This window comes from Crinia signifera, chromosome 8 (assembly GCF_055691185.1).
Source record: "Crinia signifera chromosome 8, ASM5569118v1, whole genome shotgun sequence".
NCBI classification, from domain to species: domain Eukaryota; kingdom Metazoa; phylum Chordata; class Amphibia; order Anura; family Myobatrachidae; genus Crinia; species Crinia signifera.
The window spans coordinates 21,028,648-21,043,887 of NC_139224.1; the positions used below are offsets into that span (position 1 = coordinate 21,028,648).

A 15,240-nucleotide genomic window follows, 5' to 3' on the forward strand; every position below is an offset into this window, starting at 1 on the left:
GTAAGCGGGTTATTTATAAAAACTTTATTTAAAAAAACAAAACTATTAATTAATATTATTATGCAAAGCCCCATTCGATGTCGGATCACATATTTTACCTCTATGACTGAAATATGACCCACACAGCACACTATCTTTTCCCAATCCAGTGGTGGTGGGCCGCTCACAAATTCCTGGTAATATTAATTTGTTCCAGCGATTATCTTGCTTTATTTTGTTCTGTATGGCAACAGCTTAGAAATGAGCTATGTTCCCTTTATGGTAAGGTGTACCAGTCACGTAAACATAATGGAGGCAGCCATCTTGAGTCAGTAGTTGGCCCGGCCCTTAAAATGGCTGAGATGAGGTCCACTAATGTGACTGGAATTAGGCTGTTGAGCCCAAACCTGTCTGCAAATAATGTAGTTAAAAGACAACTCCATTCAATAATGATATTAAAACATATTTTCCTAGTTAAAATGATCGTGCTGGGTACCACCACTCAGTGATAACTTGTGATACTGGAAGGCATCAAACATGGCTGCTGCTACCATTTTGGCAGACACGCTAACTCTCCTTATGAACACCTGTAACCATGGAACCAAACTGTGCACTGCGGAGTCTGTTTCCATAGTGAAAGATGTTGCTATGGAATGTTGGCTATTTACAGCATCTTTGCCAAATGGCAGCAAGAGCCACGTCTGTGTCTTCCAACTGCAGATTTAGGGCAGCAGTCCTATTATAGTAACAGGCGTCATTCCAGGAAATTGTTACCCAGCATGCACTTTTTTTATGTGGGGTTAGTTGTAACTGTAGATCGATGGTTCACATTTTCTTGCAATGAGTTCTATGCTGCTTTGCAAGGAGGCAAAGACTAGAAAACCAAACATAGGTAGACTATGGAAGGAAGAACCTAAGTAGAAGTTTGCCAAAATGGTAGCCACATTGGCTAGTGTGTTGTGTGTTTATGGATGCTCTTGTTAAGCCGTAGTCCAGCCTCATCACGGGCCAGATGACTAAACTTGAAAAGTGATAAAATGGAGATAAAGAAACCCAGCCAATCAGCTCCTACCTGCCATATCACAGGCTGTGTTTGAAAAATGACAGGTAGAAGCTGATTGGCTGTTGGTTTATCACTCTCCATTTTATCACTTTTTAAGGCTTAGCACATCAGGCCCCACGTCTGCAAATATCTGTTATAAGTTTGTCTGACTAATGTGTGGCCGACTCAGCTAATGACCTAGGGCCCAATTCAGAGTTGATTGCTGTTGTGTGAATTCACAAACCGTTCGATTATCGGAGGACTGCGCATGCGTAGGGATCGAGCCCAAGTCAAAAATAGCGTATGGATATAATTGCAACCCCCTTCGCAATTTGACTGACAGGAAGCCGGCGTTTGGGGGCGGTAACCGGGTGTCATGTGGGAGTGACAGGAAAACCAGAGGCGTGTCCAGGCGCTTTAGGGGAGGGTCTGTGAGGTCGGTGAGGGCCTTGATCAGCCTGTCTCTGTCACAGAGCTGTGGAAGGGTCAGACCCCCCCAACCCCCCCACCCCCCGAATTCGGCCCCTTAGACAGGTAACTAATCGCAAAACAATTTGAATTAAGCAAAATCGTTTTGTAGAATTGTCTAGAGCAGAGGTTCCCAAACGCGGTCCTCAAGGAACCCCAACGGTCCAGGTGTTAAGCATATCCATGCTTGGCCACAGGTGACTTAATTAGTAGCTCAGTCAGTCTGATTTAACCATCTGTGCTGAGCCATGAACCTGGCTCGTTGGGGTGCCTTGAGGACCGTGTTTGGGAACCTCTGGTCCAGAGGGATTATTCTCTGAGCTGCAAGAGGGGGCTCGCCTATTCCGGACTACTGATAGACCACCGTGTCCCATTTACATTGGGCAGTAATGGAATACTTCGGCCAAACTGCTACTATTATAAGTTAATGGAAGCCCGCAGCGATCAAGTGCATTATAATAGTGAGTTTTTCTCTGTTCCCCGTACGACACTGATCAGCAGATTCATGTTTGTCACCATTAATGGACAGAAGAAAGACGTTCCCACTGTACAGACAAGAGCAAGAACACTGGATAATGAACAGCGGTGCTCAGCAATACACCTGCTGTCACATCGGATGTTAGAGAGTCTCCTGCAGAACAAGGTCCTCAAACATAAGGTAGCACTTCAGTGATTGTGGCAGGTTGAATGTCCGAACAGCTCGGAGCCTCTGGGGCCCCAGGCTGGAGCGTATACGCAGGCGGCTTAGGTGCTTGAGTGAACGAGGCTGATGGGAGCAGGACTCAATCCAGGCGATGAACCCAACTTGGGACGCCAGGCGCTTGGGAGGTAGTCCTGTTTTCTACAATGCAAAGATAAATAATTACAGGGACACTTTGCATAAATAACATTCATTATAAAATTATACAACATCTATTTATCATTTTAATTGCTGAGTAGACCCCTGTTGGATTAACTACCATCCAAAGCCATATTTTGGATTCCCCATTTCAACCCCCGGTCGTAATTCTGGTAGAACTCGTTCCTAGACATAAAAACCTCTGCTGACTTTATCTCTCCATCTCTCACTGGGGAAGTTGTTGGTTTCCCGCGCAGACGCGGCTGTACGTAGGGACGGCCATCCTTAGCTCTACGGTGCATGTTAGGTTTCGTTTGGTCTGGTGTCTGGAGGTTTCCCAAATGGTAGAGCAACTGGGAACTTCTATAATGGCCGGGGGCTGCATTCTGACCATCAGTGCAGTCGCCATCTTTGGCGATTCTGCAGCCAGCCCTCGATAGTCGTAAACTATCTGATGGATAACCATCGATAGTTTAAGCTATTGATGGTCATCCATTATATTTGACAGAATGGCCTGTGGGCCAATCAGAATTCCGGGGCGGGACTTCTGGGTGTCGGGGGCGGAGCTATGCTTTGCTGCATATCGAGCGGGTAAAAACGCCACCCGCTGAGCGAGTGAACTCACCTCGACTTTTATTTAGGAGTGCCTGGATGAAGATGGGGCGGGTAGCTTATGTCCATTGATGTCAGCCATCCGTCCTGAGCAGCCTGCGTTCCTGGGGGAATGCCCAACGTTTTCATGGGGACGCATAAAAAATGCTGGGAGTTCTCCTGCTATGCACCGATAACCACCCCCGCATGCGCAGCTGGGTGAACGGGTCTGAATCAGGCTGCTCGTTCTGTACAAGTCCCTCAGATATCAGCGCCTATTACCCTGCACATACAGTACATACCTTATTCTTGTACGTGATATCAGCCCCTGCCTGTACCAGGAGCCGGATACACTCCAGCTGTCCGCTGCACGCCGCCAGGTACATCGGCGTTACTCCCCAGTTATCCTGCAGGTTGACGTCGGCACCGTGCTTGGCAAAACAAAATAAATGTCAGAATTAGCAGACACCTGCGGAAGAAGTTCCTGTACAGTTGTGTTCTACTCTGGGCTGTGACACATGCACAGTAACATACATTTAGATAGGTGATGGGGGCGTGGCCTGCTGTCAATGGGGTGTGGCTTGCAAATGTCATCACTGCTGTTAGGCCACGCCTCAGTTTTGCCGCTGTTGGGGGCATGGCCAGCGGCTCTGTGAGCTGATGGCCATGACCCCAACCCCTCTGGCTGCGGGAATAGACGATATTCATGGGTGACAGGGGGTACTGCCAACAGGATGTTGCCCATAGCAACCAATCAGATTCTACTTCTGCTACATGTCATCTTCAATAGAACGCCCATCTTAGTCCATAAACCCCATTGTGAGAGTTACAAGTGAAGATTAGGCAGGATTTATCCTACCCCAGATGATGGGTGTGGGGGCGAGGGGTGACTCCACTGCTGTCTAAATGGGCTGGTTTAGGAGGAGGCAGTAGTGGATTGTGGGTAATGTATGGATGGAAGAACAGTATGGGACAGTGAGATGTGAGAACTAGGACAACGTAACAAAGAAAAGAGGTGCTGTTGCCCATAGCAACCAATCAGAGTCTATCTATCATTTTCTAGGATGTAAAAGAGAAATGACGGACAGAATCTCTTTTCATTTTTAGAAGCTTTAGTAAAGTGTTTAGAACTGTTGACAGTCAATAGATCGACACTATATGGTCAACACGGTTATGGTTGACATGCAGTCGGTTGACACGGACGAAAAGGTTGACGTGACAAGGGACAACACATGATAAGGTACGTTTTTCAGGTTTTTTGTTTTTGGAACTTTTTTTATATTTTATGGTCCACATGGACTATGGATGGGAACGGTAAAGTGTGACAAGGGCAGGGGGGCACCGCACCTACAGCAGGGGAGCGAAGCGAGGGTATGCGGGACACTGACTGGGGGTCCAACTTGCAGAAATCTACATAGTGACAAAAATAAATGTGAAAAACTGACCTTTTTGTGTGTTGACCATTTCTCGGTCGACCTATTGCTTATGTCGGCAGTTTTTCCCAGTTGACCTTGTGTAAGTCAGCCTTAAAAATGTTGACCTACTGTCCCCCCTTTGTTCCGCACCTGCTGAACCTGTGTCAGGACATGCTGGAACGTGTAGTTCCTCTATGACCATTACTCACTGCATTGTAAGGTTATTGCCACGTGAGCGCACAATCACTCAACCTAATGCTCCCCGACAATGCACACCACTCTTCACAATAGCATAGTGAATAGGTGAACTCTATGGGGTCAATTTACTAAGGTGGGAGTTCTATTGAAGATGGGCTGTTACCCGTAGCAACCAATTTAACCCTATGACTATCTTTCTTCCCTAAGACCTACAGTAAATATGCATCACCAACAGTGGCGGTTTTTACCTATAGGCTGCATGGCTGCAGACCCCCCCCCCCCCCCCAGGTAACATTCACCACTGTTCTCTGACTAAGGGCCTTATTCTTGTTCACTCTTTCTGACAAAATCCTTCTTAGATGAACAAAACCATGTGCAGTGCAGGTGGGGCAGATGTAACATGTGCAGAGAGAATTAGATTTGGGTGAGTCATTTTGTTTCTGTGCAGGGTAAATACTGGCTGCTTTATTTTTACACTGCAATATTGATCTTACTTTGAAGTAAAACCCACCCAAATCTAACTCTCTCTGCACAAGTTACATCTGCCCCCTGCAGTGCACATGGTTTTGTCCATCTAAGAAGGAATTTGTCAGAAAGAGTGAACTAGAATAAGGCCCTAAGTGAGGCCAGATGCAGTCTGTGAGACTGCTCTGGCTTCACTGTGACTGGCAGTGATTTCCAGTCCGACCTGCCAGTCACCCATGGCAGTCCCATTGGGAGCTGTTGCCCTCCTCCGGGATGCCTCTATTTGGATTGCTGAATGACAGCCCATAAAAACTGGGTTCAGTGCATGCACAGTACGAGGACAATACTCTGCATGCCCCGGACCCGGAACCCTGAATATGCCTCTGGGGGCTGCTGCAAAAGCTTCTCGTAGAGGCTGGAGGCCAGTGCATGCACAGTACCGAAGAAGCTTCTGCGCATGCGCTGGCCCCACGACGGGGGCCTAGGATATGCGGAGGCATTTGGAGGGGACCACGAGCGTGGCGGTGGCAGTGGAGGGGGTGGCATCGCGGCAGCCCCCCTTCGAAGATGTTGTGGTCAGTAATTTTTGTTTGCTAGATCGAAGCAAAGACAACCCCACGCGTTCTGCGATGACTTTGTCACTAGGTTGTTGTAGTTCCAGTGACTTCATAGAGAAAATCCTCCAGAGACTCATCAAAGCCCTATAAACACCCCCGACACCTCTCTCAGTCCTGATGGGGGAGGGGGTGCTGACACAGAAAAACATTCTATCCATCCAGGAATTCTAAATACACACCGGCTAGGAACCTGTCCACAACATCCTGCCTTATGTACACCTCTGGATATGATATATTCTCACCTGGATTAATAAAAGTGCACAGTCTGGGAACAATCCGATGGCCGCGTGTAGCGGCGTGCCGCCATGTTTACAGCAGCTGTTCACGTTGGCCCCCCGCTGCAAGAGAAGCTCCATTGAAATCCGTTGTCCTTTATAAGCCGCCCAATATAAAGGGGTCTTTCCATAATAGTCTTTGCGATCCACCAGTTCTTTGTCTACAACACAATGGAAGACCCATATAATAAATAAGAATAATGTATAGGGATATCCTGAAGATTGACTTGGTACCCGATGTCGACCTTTTGACTGTCGACCTAGACACTGTCGACCTAATGACATGTCGACCTATCCCCATGTCAACCTAACAGTGATGACCAACTTGCTGTAGACCCAATGACCATATCCCGGACAGAACTATCACTTATTAAACTTGTGTAACTTATATTGTGACCACTTCATTGGTACCAATTGATGACCGCCATCAGTAGTGTATCTAGGGGTAAGTGCATGCCAGGCAAAATTAAGAACTTGCTCAGCTAAGTGGCAAGTGCCATCCAGGCCAGTACTATACGGCCCTAAGGGGTGATTCTGGTTCCCTTCACTGGCTCCCCATTCCTTTCCGAGTTCTCTTTAAACTCCTCACCACCACCTACAAGGCTCTCTCCTCCTCCACCGCTCCTTACCTCTCTTCACTGATCTCTATCCACACTCCCTCCCATCCTCTTCGCTCCACTGCTGACCGCCGACTGACCTCTCACCTAATCACCTCCTCCCACTCCCGTGTCCAAGACTTCTCTCGCGCTGCCCCCCTGCACTGGAACAACCTCCCGCCACCCATCAGGCTTTCTGATTCCCTTACCTCCTTCAAGCGCTCCATCAAAACCCACTTCTTCCGACTAGCCTATCCCTCCTCCTCCTAACCTCTTTCGCTCCTCCTATCCTGCCTCCCCTACCCCTCCATCCGTTTCACATCCGTTCCTACTTATCCTATTGTTTTTCGTTCGTCCACCCACCTCCTTTTAGTCTGTTAACGCTTATGAGTAGGGCCCTCCTTCCTCACGTACTCACCCTACCTCTTTACCTCACCTGTGCTCCTGTCCTGTTCTTCCCTTCCTCTACTTCATCTTCAGGATCCTCGACAATTTGCACACCTACTTCAGAACTGATGCTGATTTTAGTTCTACCAGCTATACCCCTATTTATGCTGTATTTTATCACCACACCCTGTACATTATCTTGTCATTTGTTTTATGTTTGCTATGTACGGCGCTGCGGACACTTTGTGGCGCCTTATAAATAAATAAACAAACTACTACTACTTCCTCCCCACCGCGAGTGAGTAATTCGCCACGGCCGTTCGACCACCGGCTGAATTCAGATCACTACTAGTCCCCGTCATACAGTGGAGCCCAGTGCTAGACTGAGTTATTCGAGCACACCCACCTGATGTGGTCAGTAATACACGCAGCTTCTCCACGTTACCCCTGCTGGCTTCATAGTGGATGTCTGTCCATTTAAAGTTGTAGCTTGGGGCCACTTGGTAATGTCGCACCTGGGTCTTGGTGCAGGGACTTCGGGACAAGGAGCTGATGTAGAAACCCATCTATCTCAGGAGGAGAGATCTTCACACAGCAACATCTAACAGCAAAAGAGGATACAAAGAAGTGTATTATACATCCTGCTCCTTCCACCCGCGCTGTGGGTTAGTGCTTGTTATTGTTTGGGTAGAACGGTTGTAAACACTGACCTCCCATTGGCCGAGCAGCATAGGTGTCCCCTGGGCAATGCACAATATAGAGAGAAAGTTGTGGAAACGGCAGTAGGTACAAATATGTTGTATTTCTTAAAGAACTCGTTGGCTCATTGCGGATATACTGGGAACTCATCAGCGCGGTGCTGATATATTGGGAACTCATCAGAGTGATGCTGATATACTGAGAACTCATCATCGTTGTGCTTATATACTGGGAACTCATTAGCGTGGTGCTGATATATTGGGAACTCATCAGCGTGGTGCTGATATACGGGGAACTCATCTGTGCAGTGCAGGTATACTGGGAACTCATCAGAGTGGTGTTGATATACTGGGAACTCATCTGTGCAGTTCTAGTATACGTGGAACTCATCTGTGCAGTGCTAGTATACTGGGAACTCATCTGTGTGGTGCTAGTATACTGGGAACTCATCTGTGCAGTTCTATTATACTGGGAACTCATCTGTGCGGTGCTAGTATACTGGGAAATCATCTGTGTGGTGCTACTATACTGGGAACTCATCGGTGCGGTGATAGTATACTGGGGACTCATCGGTGCAGTGCTAGTATACTGGGGACTCATGAGTGCGGTGTTAGTATACTGGGGACTCATCGGTGGGTTTAGTTTCACGGCGGCAGCATGGTCGCCCGCTATTTCCGGGTTCGGCGCTTGGCAAACTTTCTAAAATAAAGTCCATGCCAATGTGAATAGTTCATAACCCCACTATCCACATTGGCATGGAGTTGATTTTAGATAGCGTGGCGAGCCCCGCAAGGGGACACAGACGCTACTGAGACGCTGCCGCCGTGAAACTAAACAAGCACCCATCGGTGCGGTGCTAGTATACTGGGAACTCATCGGTGCAGTGCTAGTATACTGGGAACTCATCAGAGCGGTGCTAGTATACTGGGAACTCATCGGTGCGGTGCTAGTATACTGGGAACTCATCGGTGCGGTGCTAGTATACTGGGAACTCATCGGTGCGGTGCTAGTATACTGGGGACTCATCGGTGCGGTGATAGTATACTGGGGACTCATCGGTGCGGTGCTAGTATACTGGGGACTCATCGGTGCGGTGCTAGTATACTGGGGACTCATCGGTGCGGTGCTACTATACTGGGGACTCATCGGTGCGGTGCTACTATACTGGGGACTCATCGGTGCGGTGCTAGTATACTGGGGACTCATCGGTGCGGTGCTAGTATACTGGGGACTCATCGGTGCGGTGCTAGTATACTGGGGACTCATCGGTGCGGTGCTAGTATACTGGGGACTCATCGGTGCGGTGCTAGTATACTGGGGACTCATCGGTGCGGTGCTAGTATACTGGGGACTCATCGGTGCGGTGCTAGTATACTGGGGACTCATCGGTGCGGTGCTAGTATACTGGGGACTCATCGTTGCGGTGCTAGTATACTGGGGACTCATCGGTGCGGTGCTAGTATACTGGGGACTCATCGGTGCGGTGCTAGTATACTGGGGACTCAGCGGTGCGGTGCTAGTATACTGGGGACTCATCGGTGCGGTGCTAGTATACTGGGGACTCAGCGGTGCGGTGCTAGTATACTGGGGACTCATCGGTGCGGTGCTAGTATACTGGGGACTCATCGGTGCGGTGCTAGTATACTGGGGACTCATCGGTGCGGTGCTAGTATACTGGGGACTCATCGGTGCGGTGCTAGTATACTGGGGACTCATCGGTGCGGTGCTAGTATACTGGGGACTCATCGGTGCGGTGCTAGTATACTGGGGACTCATCGGTGCGGTGCTACTATAGTTGGAACTCATCGGTGCGGTGATAGTTTACTGGGAACTCATCGGCGCGGTGCTAGTATACTGGGGACTCATCGGTGCGGTGCTAGTATACTGGGGACTCATCGGTGCGGTGCTAGTATACTGGGGACTCATCGGTGCGGTGCTAGTATACTGGGGACTCATCGGTGCGGTGCTAGTATACTGGGGACTCATCGGTGCGGTGCTAGTAAACTGGGGACTCATCGGTGCGGTGCTAGTATACTGGGGACTCATCGGTGCGGTGCTAGTAAACTGGGGACTCATCGGTGCGGTGCTAGTATACTGGGGACTCATCGGTGCGGTGCTAGTATACTGGGAACTCATCGGTGCGGTGCTAGTATACTGGGAACTCATCGGTGCGGTGCTACTATACTGGGAACTCATCGGTGCGGTGCTAGTATACTGGGGACTCATCGGTGCGGTGCTAGTATACTGGGAACTCATCGGTGCGGTGCTACTATACTGGGGACTCATCGGTGCGGTGCTAGTATACTGGGGACTCATCGGTGCGGTGCTTGTATACTGGGGACTCATCGGTGCGGTGCTAGTATACTGGGAACTCATTGGTGCGGTGCTAGTATACTGGAGACTCATCGGTGCGGTGCTAGTATACTGGAGACTCATCGGTGCGGTGCTAGTATACTGGGGACTCATCGGTGCGGTGCTACTATACTGGGAACTCATCGGTGCGGTGCTACTATACTTGGAACTCATCGGTGCGGTGCTAGTATACTGGGGACTCATCGGTGCGGTGCTAGTATACTGGGAACTCATCGGTGCCGTGCTACTATACTGGGAACTCATCGGTGCGGTGCTAGTATACTGGGGACTCATCGGTGCGGTGCTAGTATACTGGGAACTCATCGGTGCGGTGCTACTATACTGGGGACTCATCGGTGCGGTGCTAGTATACTGGGGACTCATCGGTGCGGTGCTTGTATACTGGGGACTCATCGGTGCGGTGCTAGTATACTGGGAACTCATTGGTGCGGTGCTAGTATACTGGAGACTCATCGGTGCGGTGCTAGTATACTGGGGACTCATCGGTGCGGTGCTAGTATACAGGGGACTCATCGGTGCGGTGCTAGTATACTGGGGACTCATCGGTGCGGTGCTAGTATACTGGGGACTCATCGGTGCGGTGCTAGTATACTGATGACATGCGCAAAGTGCCAAATATCGTCACTTTGCGCATGCACAGGACTCGTTCTGTACATGTGCGAAGTGTCCTGCGACGGCAGAAGCAGCAAGGCAGCAGACTGTCAGTGATTTGGGGAAGGGGGGGGGAGGACATGCTCCAGAAATTCCAATTGCAGCCGCTTACCTTGGAATGATTTTATCAGTGTGTACAGTCTATGCGTAACCCAGAATCTACTCTGCCAGTGCGATAGAGACAGGCTGACCGGGGCCGGTGTCGCAGACCCTACCTGAAAATGCTTGGACACGCCTACGTTTTCCCTGACACTCCCAGAAAATGTCCGGTTACCACAGCTTTTGTTAATCAATTTGCCTACGGCCAGTGTTTAAAAAATATTTTATCGCAGGAATGCCTTGCGCATGCGCACTATGATTGATACACATGCCCAGTCAATCGATAATCACACGGCCTGCAGAATCACAGCCGTGCAATCAGGTCTGAATGACCTGAACTAAGCCCGGTACACACTTGAGTGACATTGGCTCAATATGTAATTTTGTCCCATTCCGGAGTGCCGTATTGGCCTGATCTACCAGTATGTGTCGGCAATCTGCGGTACCTGCGGTCAATAGTTTGATGGGCTGCACTTCAAACCTAGTGATGACAATAACATTTCAGGGCTACATGCATAAGCAGCCAGTATTTACCCAGCATGCATCTGTGCTCCCCTTGCAGTGTAGCATGGATTGTCCAGGTGAACAGTTATCTGCTCTCTCGCGCTAGTACCTGCTCATTGTTAGAAGATCCCCCACCCCAGCTACCATTGCCACCGTGTGTCTATGGTTCCGACATGGTTCGCTCTTGCCCTCTTCATCCTATTGAAAATGTCCCATCAAAGATAGTCGCCGTCTTTTCTAGCTTCCTTGATAACTGTCTCCTCTGAAGTGGTGGCCATTTTGGGAGGGACCTCTTACCTACGGTGTGGCTCCTCAGGCCGGAGGCACTTCCCTGCTGCACTGACAGCGGCATGGCGGCCTGGTACAGTTGTCCCTACAGTACACCCAGCACCCACAAGCCACCCAGCACCTCCAAGCCACCATGGGGACTGTTGCTACGCTACTGCTTTAGGGTTGCTATGGTTATAGCAAGTGGTGACTCCAGAAGAGAGGCTGCAGCACAGTTAAAAATTCAAATAGGGGAGCCACACCCACTGCCAGTGAGTCAGTTTGGAAGGACAGTTGGTGGCAGTGGGTGTGGCTACCCTATATGAATTTTGAACTGCGGGGAGGCCTCCGAAGCGACCCCCCCCCCCTGGATCCACCACTGGTTTAGCACATTTGAGAATATTATGTCATGTAATAAAAAAGGCCCATAATCTATATGTGGAGGTTTTTCTTTTTTTATATGACTGATTCATAATAATATACAATGGACATTTTACATTTAAATTAACATTTACAAACTACAGATGATCTCCAGCATTAAATCAGACACTGCTGAGTGTCACATACAAGGGCGTCACTACCATAGGTGCAAGGGGTGCGTGCAGCTGCCATGGGGCCCAGAGCTAATGGGGGCCCAAAGCTGAAGGGGGCCTATCTTCTTGTCTAACTATGTTTTACATACATTTATCACCATCAGCTGCAAAATAGGGGGCCCTTAAAAACTTTAAGTTCTAGTTACGCCCCTGGTTACATCCACACATTTCATACACTGGGAGTCATTTGCGATGTTCCTCATTACAGTGTGGTTGTCCAGCAGACAGTGACTCTGATGACTCTGCAATAATAGGACCATCTTCACCAATAATCACATTCAACACTAACGAACCACATCACTAATAATCGGATAAAAATCGTGTTATTTCCAAGTGACCCTTAGAATGATACTGAAATTCATTGGTGATAAAGCAAAAAATGCATTTACACAAGTTTGACCCAACACAGACGGCTGCAGAACCTATTTGGCTGTCAATCAGCATTTTACATGACACCATACCCAGTCTCAGGAATACATTCATTACAGTCTCCAATAAATAAGAAATGAAACCAAGTCTTTCCAAAGACATAAAAAACAAGAAAACATTATAATAACATAACAAATACATATCTTATATCTACTGCTATACACAGGTTAATAACACACTGACCCTCAACAAGGCTAATTGTAGATGTGTATTATCATTGTAATTTCAAGAAAAATATCCTTTGATTGGATATAATAAATTTAACCCTTCAGCTCCCACTTTGTTCTATGCCCCCCACCCTATGCATGGCTGTTAGGTTGAGTGCAATGCAATGCAGTATTAATGGGCTGTGCAGTTGAGGTGTTCCTGAGTGATGCAATCTGCAGGTACACAATACAATCCCCAGTATCTCACCATTGCAATGTCCTGCTGTACCCTTGCTGGAGGATTGAGCTCGGTGCTGGCTCTGTAGGGGGCGTTGTCCTCTGGGTTCTGCCTGGAAGCTGCTGTGACAGATCAGCTATTGTTCTGCAAATAACAACGCTCACCAAGTTGCCTATTGTCTGTGCCTATGTGGGTGGCACAGCTCTGTCACCAGCGCTCCCCTCCCTGCATGCACACTGGGAGGCATGGTGAGGGCCCTCCTGGCATCATAGCTGTTGCAGTGCCAGTGTGGGGTGCTGAGCCTGGCGTTCGCAGCCCCGGATCTGCAGCTGTGTCCCTGGTGCGGCCCTTCAGAACCTAGATCATCTCAGAGCCACCCATGGAAGAGGTAGATCGGCCGCTGGGCTTCCCCTCTCTTCTCTCTGGTGCTGAGGGCGCAGTCTGCGGCTGCTCTCCAGGGTGCTGAAACCTGCTCTTCACTGCGCATGCTCAGAACTCAATGCCAGGGCACTGGCTGCAGACGCATGAGCGAAGCGCACACAGGGAGTGTACATGACGGAGCACAGTCAACGCCCCTGTCTTTAAGCGCAAATAGGGGATGAGTGAGTTAGGAGCAAAGCAAAACAAAGCAGCCACCATGCTGCACTGCAAATACATTTATTTTCTTTATTTGTATTTTGCATTAAGGGTAAATACTGGGTGTTTTTGCATGCAGCCAACATGTACCTATCAGCTTTATTTTAATAAAGTAACACTGATGTATTTGTAATGGGTGCAAGATGTGCGGTGCACTCGGGCCCCAGGGGGCTACACGCACCAGATACATTGCATACATATAATTATGCTCAAGGCTCTGTCGGCTCAGCCCTGGCTGCAGAGCTTTAAATGTCACTAGGAAGATGGGCTCTGTGGCTATTGTCCAGTGACGTGTGAATGCGCCAGTGAACGTGGTGCAGGTGCCATGTTCCTGGAGTCCTGTCCATACTCAGTAGACTCCTCCACAATGGGGTGATTCAACATAGATGCAGACTCTATGGGCCGTATTCATTGCGGCCCGGCAAGGGGGTTAAACGGCGGGGATAGCCGAAAACAAGCGATCCTCGCTGTTTAACCCCTGCATCGGAGTTGAATACTGACCCTGCGAGCTGTGACAGCAAGCAGTCAGCACTTCTGACTGTCACAGCTCGCAAAAACCATTGAATACACCCATCTGTGTGAATGCCTTTGGCGAGTATCACCCTCAGTAGGGGAGGGAGGGGTGGAGACTAGGCCAGAGCAGGGGAACACTTAGCGCTGGAAACATTGATGAATGGGTGGTTCAGGGCAGGTCATTCAAATCGACAAAAGTTTGTTGAGGGGCATCGCAATGCAACAGGGGCAGATTACTTAATATAAGCCGTGCTCCCCTTGAAATAAAAATGACATAAAAGATCTGGTTGGGCGTTGGGTGTTTATCTTTATTTGGAAACATCTCAAAGGCCAGCAAGACGTTCACATTCCACGTCCTTTGCAGCAGTAGCGTAACTACTGTAAGGCAGCCCAAGCTGCCACTTGGCGGAGCAAGCAGCAGCAGGGTCTGTGTGGGCGCCGGCACTGACCTTGCTGCTGCCTGCCGCTGCCCACTGGCTGAGCACCGAAGGGTGAGTCAGCCGCAGCGCGGGTGCGGCCATGGCAGAGATGACAAATCCCCCTACTGATTCAATTGACTGTGCACAGATCCGGCTATTGGCTACTGTGTACAGGATGGGCGTTCTTCCTCTATCCTGCTTCAGCTTCTCTGTTCACAGGCTGGGGAAACAAGCTGGAGAGGAGCCCGGGAGGGATTGGGGCGCCACAAACTTTTTGGCGGGGGGGGGGGGGGGGGGGCAAAATTTATAGTTACGCCACTGCTTTGCAGCAATGAAGCCACTTTGGGTGACATCATCCATCGTCATGTTGCCCCTAGTCCAACCATCTTGTCCAACGTATGGGCAGCATATTGGAATATTGGAAGATGTCCCAGCTTAATCTACACTCAGGGCCGGCGCCACCACTAGGCAGCTCTAGGCATTTGCCTAGGGCGCCGGCACCTGGAGGGCGGCAGTTCGCCCCTCACCCCCAGCATGGAGGGTTAGCCAACTGTGGTACCTGTGTAAAAAACTTGCGTCCCCGGCGTCCCTGCAGTGCTGGTGCGTGCAGGGGTGTCCGTGCCGCCGGGGGAACCTGCGGCGCTGTTATTGTGAATAAGCTGGCTGCGGCCGGCGGGGTCCCTACAGTGAATAGAAAATAACTAGCGCTATGCGCGCGGCGGCGCGGGAAGCGCTAGTTATTTTCTATTCACTGTAAGGACCCCGCGGGCCGCAGCCAGCTTATACACAATAACAGCGCCAT

The 15,240-nt window shown here is 49.6% G+C and overlaps 1 protein-coding gene across 1 annotated transcript; it reads right to left on the reverse strand.

Moving 5' to 3' along the window:
* Positions 1–5: 5 nt before the first annotated feature.
* On the reverse strand, positions 6–13,353 carry LOC146025852 (ankyrin repeat and SOCS box protein 11-like). Its single transcript, XM_083155962.1, has 5 exons — positions 12,901–13,353; positions 7,278–7,472; positions 5,856–6,049; positions 3,221–3,349; positions 6–2,330 (listed from the first exon to the last, which is right to left on the reverse strand). Exons 2-5 carry the CDS (start codon positions 7,435–7,437, stop codon positions 2,109–2,111), a joined length of 705 nt encoding a protein of 234 aa, XP_083012088.1. The 5' UTR covers positions 7,438–7,472; positions 12,901–13,353; the 3' UTR covers positions 6–2,108.
* Between the last annotated feature and the right edge of the window lie 1,887 nt (positions 13,354–15,240).

Coding starts and splice junctions, on each gene's coding strand:
- LOC146025852 (XM_083155962.1), bottom strand. CDS start 7,437: ATGGGTTTCTACATCAGCTCCTTGTCCCGAAGTCCCTGCACCAAGACC. Junction 6,050..7,277: donor TGTATTACTGACCACATCAG/GTGGGTGTGCTC, acceptor ATTGTGTTGTAG/ACAAAGAACTGGTGGATCGC. Junction 3,350..5,855: donor GTGCACTTTTATTAATCCAG/GTGAGAATATAT, acceptor TGTTTTGCCAAG/CACGGTGCCGACGTCAACCT.